At 38.6% G+C, this 7,736-nt stretch overlaps 1 protein-coding gene across 1 annotated transcript; it reads right to left on the bottom strand.

The window, feature by feature from the left end:
- Window positions 1-305: 305 nt before the first annotated feature.
- Window positions 306-7,236, bottom strand: LOC127424477 (NADH dehydrogenase [ubiquinone] 1 beta subcomplex subunit 11, mitochondrial-like). Its single transcript, XM_051669744.1, has 3 exons — window positions 6,964-7,236; window positions 1,917-2,050; window positions 306-1,234 (listed from the first exon to the last, which is right to left on the bottom strand). The coding sequence occupies exons 1-3, from the start codon at window positions 7,144-7,146 to the stop codon at window positions 1,105-1,107; spliced, it is 447 nt and encodes a 148-aa protein (XP_051525704.1). The 5' UTR covers window positions 7,147-7,236; the 3' UTR covers window positions 306-1,104.
- Window positions 7,237-7,736: the final 500 nt, after the last annotated feature.

Below are 7,736 nucleotides of genomic sequence, written 5' to 3'. Positions count from 1 at the left end.
TAAGACACGCCCATTCCTGGTCGCTTCCGCCAATCAAAGACAGAGACGCTGCATAACAAGCAAAATATTTTTGGAATGACTAGTTTTGTGGTCGCTGCATAAAGGCAACACCACTCAACTAAATGTCAGATGAACTAGTGAAATGTCAGATTATTTTTTATTGGCATTATTTATTACTTTTGTATTAATGCATTGTTGTTGTTTTTAGTGTTGTTAACATTGTTGTTAATGTTTTTTTAAAAACATTATTCACCATAGTAGTTTCTTTATAAATTATTGGAAAGCAATAGACAAAACTTAAAAACTACTGGTGAATATTTTTAATTCACATTATACAAAAAAAGGACCAGAAAGTCAGCACAAAGATGAACATGAGAAATTATTTGTTCCTGACTGGTCCATATACACTTAGCTATAGTTTTTGAGCTTTTATAATGCATATTGTCAATCTGGACAAATGTTGATGTCATATGTCACTATTGCTTTGTAACACACTTTTTAGATTTTGTGGCAAAAGTCTTTGGAAATCACATTACATTTTATACATCATCATAATTACACTGACATACATCAAAATGCACAAATACACAAATCCTGCTTAAAATGTAATTTTCATGAAATCAAAGCTGTTAAAGGACATGTACAGTATATCAACCAATACTGTTTTTATATGCCTAAAATTGCATCACAAGTCAGCAAATTCTCTAGTACTTTTACTGCAGCACTGTACAATTCTTTTCAGTCTTTTAGTACGGCATACAAATACTTTGGCTCTGTTTGTAGTATTTACTCTTACATGCTATTGAAAGTACAATCCTTGTTTGCTGAAACAGGCCTTTTAATGCTATGAACTGACATACAAATAAAAAAAAACACTAAAGCATTCTGTACACAAAACACCAAACTTTATTTTGCCCATATTTTTGCAAACAAAAAAGTTAATTCTACCGGTTCCTGCTGTTTCAGCAAGTTTATACGTACCAATTACCATTTGAAAATACCACATAACATGTTATAACATATATAATTTTATTATAACAGCTGTGGAGAATCAAATGTACAATAAAACACAAATTAACAGGATATTTATTGACAAAATATTGTCTACTCTTCTCCAGATGTGGGGAGAACAATCTTGCTGGGGTCGTAATAGTTTTCAGTCATAATCGGAAGACCGTCAGCCTCCCTCTGTTTGATCAACCTCTCAGCTTCCCGGCGAGCCCACTGCCTCATACTGAAAAAAAGGAAGGCAGACATTTTAAGGTTATTTCTTCTGATGAAATAAGCCAATGGAAAATAAATGCACACTTGGAGACTGATGCATCTAAATGAACCCATATGCTGAAGATTGGGCAAGATTGCTGATAACAACTTTAAGCCAAAAGAACCAATTATGGAAGATTAAATTACAAATAGATTCATGATAGTATGCCAAGAATAGATTTACATTTCTCTCTCAATATTGCACCTTGCTGCCTTAGAAAAGTCAGTATGCACTAGACTAGTTAGCAGCTAAATGCATGCTTTCTAGAAGTGTACAAATAAAAGTTCATACTTTAACACCAAGATAAAGTATTGTGCATCTTTCTAGGGCACTGCACCTTATGTCTTAATGTTTGAAACCTTTTGAACTCCTCTTCAAACATCCTGTCTCTCTCCACACACTTATTGCTAAAGCTCCAAACTCTTTGCAGTAAAATTCATACACATTTTACAGAACAACATGTTTTATGTTCAGTTTTCCACTAATGTTACCATAATGTGCATTTAGTAGTCTCATCAATTGTTAAACTCATGGGTTACAATAGTATATTTAATGTCATGGTTCACCAAGAGACATTTGTGTTATGATCACATATTTATTGCCGAGATATATTGTGTGAGAAAATTACTACAGAATGAATTCATGTTCTTACCCGTGATCTGGTAAGTAATGGATGAATGTGCCTCCGATAACAATGGCCACTGAGATGCCAAAGAAAAATGCCAACCTCATGTTCCATTCATCCACAAACGAGTCCTGATGATGGAAGCCATGGAAATCTGGATTCTGCAAAGACAAAACTGAACATTTACTATTTTAAAACATGCATTTATGGCAGGTATTACTTAAGTCAAATGCTAAATCCTGTTACTATAGTATAGACCAATGTATCAACTTGCCAAAATATATATATTTTTAAATGATCATAAAACTCCAACACAATTTCTTTGAGATGTTCACAGATATGTACAGGTTGCGCATCATTGAAAACAATGACAGCACTCATAGTGATTATTGTTAAGGGGAAAATGGTTCTTTGTCTCTCTCTCTTTTTTTTAAAGCCATTTCATTCTTCCTGTTTAAAAACAAAAGTTAAAGCAACGACACAAATTAGGTATATGCATAAACTCTGAGTTACGATTGGTAGGACAGTACAATACAGTACACAGACATACACATGCATTTCTTAGATGCAGTTCTGCTACTTGTGCTCAAAACTTGCTGTTTATGAGGGGAGGCTGTAAGACAGAGCACTGATTACGTCGCTTATTCGCCATGTGTCTGATCATAAACAGAATAAAATGATGGCTTGTTCAAAAACAGAAAACAATGATGAAAACCATAAATTCAAGTCATGCCATTTCTCTTGTTTGTACCCTATACATCAGAATCAGAATGAGCTATATATATATTATATTATACACACACACACACACATGTACAAATACAAATCTGTTTTACACAGATGCAAGGGAATGTATGGCAGAAGAGGTAGTATATGTTGGATAAATATAAATAAGGCTCAATGGGGCAGTTTTAACTATTCATGAGATGGATAGCCTGAAGGAAAAAAACTTCCTGTGCCTGATGGTTCTGGTGCTCAGTGCTCTGTAGCGCCGTCCAGAAGGCAACTGTTCAAAAATGTAGTGGGCAGGGTGAATGGGATCCAGAGTGATTTTTCCAAGCCTTTTCCTCATTCTGGAAGTGTATATTTCTTGAAGGGAGGGCAGGGGCAACCAATAATCCTCTCAGCAGTCCGAACTGTCCTTTGTAATCTTCTGATGTCCGATTTCATATAGCTGAACCAAACCAGACAGTTATTGAAGTGCAGAGAACAGACTCAATGACTGCCGAGTAGAACTGTATCAGCAGCACCTGTGGCAGGTTGAACTTCCTCAGCTGGGTCTCCCACTTCAGGTCCTGTGAGATGGTAGAGCCCAGGAACCTGACTGACTCCACTGCTGCCACAGTGCTGTTCAGAATGGTGAGCAGGGTCAATGCTGGGGTGTTCCTAAAGTCCACAATCATCTCCACTGTTGAGCGTGTTCAGCTCCAGGTTGTTTTGACCACACCAGTGAGCCAGCTGGTCAACATCCCTTCTGTATACAGACTCATCATCATCTTGGATGAGGCCGATGACAGTAGTGTCATCTGCAAACTTCAGGAGCTTGACAGAGGGGTCCTTGGCGGTGCAGTCATTGGTATACAGGGAGAAGAGTAGTGGGGAGAGCACACATCCCTGGGGGGCACCAGTGCTGATCGTACAGGTGCTGGAAGTAAATTCTCCCAGTCTCACTAGCTGCTGCCTGTCCATCAGAAAGCTGGTGATCTACTGACAGACAGACGTGGGAACAGAGAGTTAATGTAATTTAGTCCGGAGAATAGCTGGGATGATGGTGTTGAAAGCCGAACTGAAGTCCACAACAGGATCCTTGCATATGTCCCTGGTCTGTCCAGATGCTGCAAGATATGATGAAATCCCATGTTGACTGCATCATCCACAGACCTGTTTGCTCAATAATAAATTGAAGGGGATCTTGAAAGGGTCCAGTGATGTCCTTCAGGTGGGCCAACACCAGTCTCTCAAATGACTTTATGACCACAGACATATGAGCGACAGGTCTGTCGTCATTAAGTCCTGTGATTTTGGGTTTCTTTGGGACAGGAATGCTGGTGGAGCATTTGAAGCAGCAGTGACATTCACACTGCTCTAGTGATCTATGGAAGATCTGTGTGAAGATGGGGGCCAGTTGGTCAGCACAAGATTTTAGAAAAGTGGGTGAAACACTGTCTGGGCCCTGTGCTTTCCTTGTCTTTTGTTTCCGGAAGACACAGCACACCACTTCTTCACAGATCCTAAGTGCAGTTTGAGTAGCAGGAGGGGGGTTGCAGGTGTTGTTGATGTTTGTATGAAGTGAAAGTCAGAGTGGGTGTGGGGTGTGAGACTGGGCCTTTCAAATCAACAGTAAAACACTTTCAAGTCATCAGCCAGTTGTTGATTCCCTACAGTTTTGGGGGATGGTATCTTGAAGTTAATAAAGTCTTTCAGGTCTCTCCACACTGATGCAGGGTCGTTAGCTGTTTTTCAGCTTATCAGAGTAGCTTCTTTTAGCCACTCTGATGTCCTTATTCAGTGTGATCCTGGACTGATTTTACAAGATTTTATCCCCACTTCTGTAAGCATCCTCTTTGGCCTGACAAAGCTGCCCGAGTTTTGCTGGAAACCATGGTTTGTTATTGTTATACGTTCAATAAGTCCTAGTAGGAATGCACATATCCTCACAGAAACTGCTATATGATGACACAGTATCTGAGAGTTCATCCAGATTGGTGTCTGCAGCCTCAAATACACTCCAATCAGTGCAGTCAAAGCAGGCTCTGCTTCATTGGTCCATCTCTTTACAGTCTTTACTACAGGTTTAGCCGATTTTAGTTTCTGCCTGTAGGTTAGAAGAAGATGAACCAGAAAGTGATCAGAGAGTCCCAAAGCTGCTCTAGGGACAGAGCGATATACATCCTTTATTGTTGTGTAGCAATGATCCAATGTATTTCTGTCTCTGGTGGGGCATGTAATGTCTGTATTTTGGCAGTTCACGGGTGAGGTTAGCTTTATTAACATCTCCCAGAATAATAATAAGTGAGTCCGGGTGTTGTTGTTCTATGTCTGTGATCTGATCAGCCAGCTGTTGCAGCGCTGCGTTCATGCATTCGTGTGGAGGAATATAAACACTCACCAGAATAAATTAGGAAAACTCCTGCAGCAAGTAGAAAGGCTTACTGTTGATAAAGAGCGCTTCCAAATTAGGACAGCACATCTTCTTTAACGTTACACCAACTTTCATTGATGTAAAAATTTAATTTTATTGGTGTAAAAGTTACATTGTGCAAAGGTTTCCGTGAGCGATTTTTGATGATTCGTCTGTTACCACATACATGGATAAAATTAAAAATGATGCATGGAAAAGAAATTGACGGCCGTCTGAGTTAGTTTGATTCATACATTTGTGGATCGTTCATCTCATCATTGATATGATGCATTGAGCACAGCTGCAGTTTAAATAAAAACACTCTCCCCTGCTGAATGCGCATTTTAGGGACAAGAAAACTGATTCCTTGTCAAATTAGACTGATTTCTTAGTTTTACTGGCAAAATGTGTCATCTGTGAACAGATTTTCAAGAGATATGGCCATATGTGCAGTCCACCAATAACGTTAAGAGTGACTGCAGTAGAAACGCCCACAAGCAACTTCACATTACAGAGACTAGCAACATCCAGCGAGAATGTCGAGGGGCTTGAGCAATTTAATTAAACTAGAGTTATGTTAACATGTATTATGCTTAAAGGGATGGTTCACCCAAAAATGCAAATTATTATTATTTCAGCTCTGTAGGTCCATACAATGCAAGTGAATGGGTGCCAAAATTTTGAAGCTTCAAAATCCAAGGCAGCATAAAAATAATCGATAAGACTCCAGTGGTTAAATCCACATCTTCAGACACAATATGAAAGGTGTGGGTAAGAAACATACATTTTATGTCATTTTTAATAATAAATTATCCTCCCTGGCCAGTAGGGGGTGATGTGCATGAAGAATGCAAATCACCAAAAACAGAAAAAGAATGTGAAAGTGAAGTGGAGTCTGACTGAGCAGGGAGGAGTATTTATAGTAAAAAAAAATAAAATAAAAAGACTTAAATATTGATCTGTTTCTCACCCACACCATCATATCACTTCAGAAGATATGGACTTAACCACTGGAATCTTATGGATTACTTTCATGCTGCCCTTATGTGGATTTTGGAGCTTCAAAATGTTGGCACCCATTCACTTGCATTGTATGGACCTAAACAGCTGAGAAATTCTTCTAAAAATCTTCATTTGTGTTCAGCAGACATTTGGGATGGCATGAGGGTGAGTAAATGATGAAAGAAGTTTCATTTTGGGGTGAAATATCCCTTTAAGTATTGTGGCTATACTTTGGAAATCTGTGTATTTAATGTTTTGTGTATTGGACCTGTTTAATTTGATTATATGTGCCTTACATCACGTGATTTGTTTTCTTTCTTTTTTTAAGAGGGATGAGTCTAAATTATTTTCTTTTGTAATCAACATTATGCCATAGAGTTTAACTTGTATTAAACCCAAAAAAAATCTATGAATGAATAAGTCTGAAAGCAGTGCTCACTTCATTCATAAAAGTCTGAACAAAATATCCAAATCTTTTTGCAGAATTGCAAACTGTTAGATCATCTTCACACTTTTGTCCCATGAATGATATACAGCAAAGTTCCCCAAAACTTTTGTTTTCATCGCCACTCATAATGTGATGTTCATCCATCTATGTTGTGTGTTTTAGAAGTAGTTCTTGGCCCCCTCCCTTATTCTGGCAAATATAAACTAGAACAGAATCTTTATTCATAAACGATGGAAATTGTTGTAGGTACTGCTGTGCATCATATAATACAACATGGTACAATACAGATTATAAATACTGGATAACAAGGGACAAAGCACAATAGACAGAGGGAACTGTGAACATGCAATGTAAACATGTACCAGTCAGAGCACATCAAACTGAATATGACCTGGCAGCACTCAAACCCCTCTTGAATAATTTCTTAATAACAATGAATCCAATCGTAACTACTTCCCATGCATCACACACATGTATTTGCGGTGCAGTTGTGATTCTCATACCTTCTCAAACGGGCTGACCTCTGCATGTCCATGACTGTCCTGAGCAGCGGGCGACACGGGTTGCAGATCGGACGCCAAGGCTGCGCTTGATTTCGACGTCTGCGACACACAGCGACACCCGAGCGCCGAGCTCAAGCGAACCCGGGACAGAGCGGGCCAGATTCGGCTCAGGCGTGAAGCCATTTTACCCGATATCTCGGCACTGAGAAGCTGTATCGGGACAGCTGCCGTGCCAAGATATCTTTTCCGGGTTAAAACAAGGTTTTATCCGTTTGCTATGGACCCTATTGCCACCCAGAGTCCGGGGTGTGACATAACGCAAAACTGGCTAGTTGTAGTAACCACCGCTGAACAGCAGGTGTCTCGATTTCGCGATTTCTTACGTCGACAAAACAAACATTGGATTAATAAAAAAAAAATTGGTATGGAAAAATTACATCTCATAGCATTTCATCAGTGAATTATTGTGGTAGCTGAGGTTTTCTAAACAGTTAAAATTATGACTAATATTTTAATAAAATAAAAAACTTAAAAAAATATATTAGGTTCTATATCGGGACTAAAATAATTTTAATTGTGTAAATGCCTATAAAAAAAAATTATTTTTCTTTGCATTAGTTCATTAAATTTAACTAATTTAACATGCATTTGTCTTAGTGCATTTGTTATCTGACTGCTGAAGCAGGAAGCACTGAAAACCACAGATGCTTCAGCGCTTCAACATGTTCCTCCCTCACAAGACATCCAGTCTACATGCATTAACTGTTGCACAT

The sequence above is a fragment of the Myxocyprinus asiaticus genome, chromosome 33 (assembly GCF_019703515.2).
Source record: "Myxocyprinus asiaticus isolate MX2 ecotype Aquarium Trade chromosome 33, UBuf_Myxa_2, whole genome shotgun sequence".
Lineage (NCBI taxonomy): Eukaryota > Metazoa > Chordata > Actinopteri > Cypriniformes > Catostomidae > Myxocyprinus > Myxocyprinus asiaticus.
The sequence above is the reverse complement of the archived record's forward strand: the minus strand, read 5'-3'. Positions and strand labels throughout refer to the sequence as shown.

Bases quoted from the DNA above. Each gene is read 5' to 3' on its own strand.
- LOC127424477 (XM_051669744.1), bottom strand. From the start codon at position 7,146: ATGGCTTCACGCCTGAGCCGAATCTGGCCCGCTCTGTCCCGGGTTCGC. The intron at 2,051-6,963 runs GTATGAGAATCA...TTGTCTTTGCAG, and splicing joins AGGTCAGCCCGTTTGAGAAG to AATCCAGATTTCCATGGCTT. The intron at 1,235-1,916 runs GTAAGAACATGA...CCTTTTTTTCAG, and splicing joins CATTACTTACCAGATCACGG to TATGAGGCAGTGGGCTCGCC.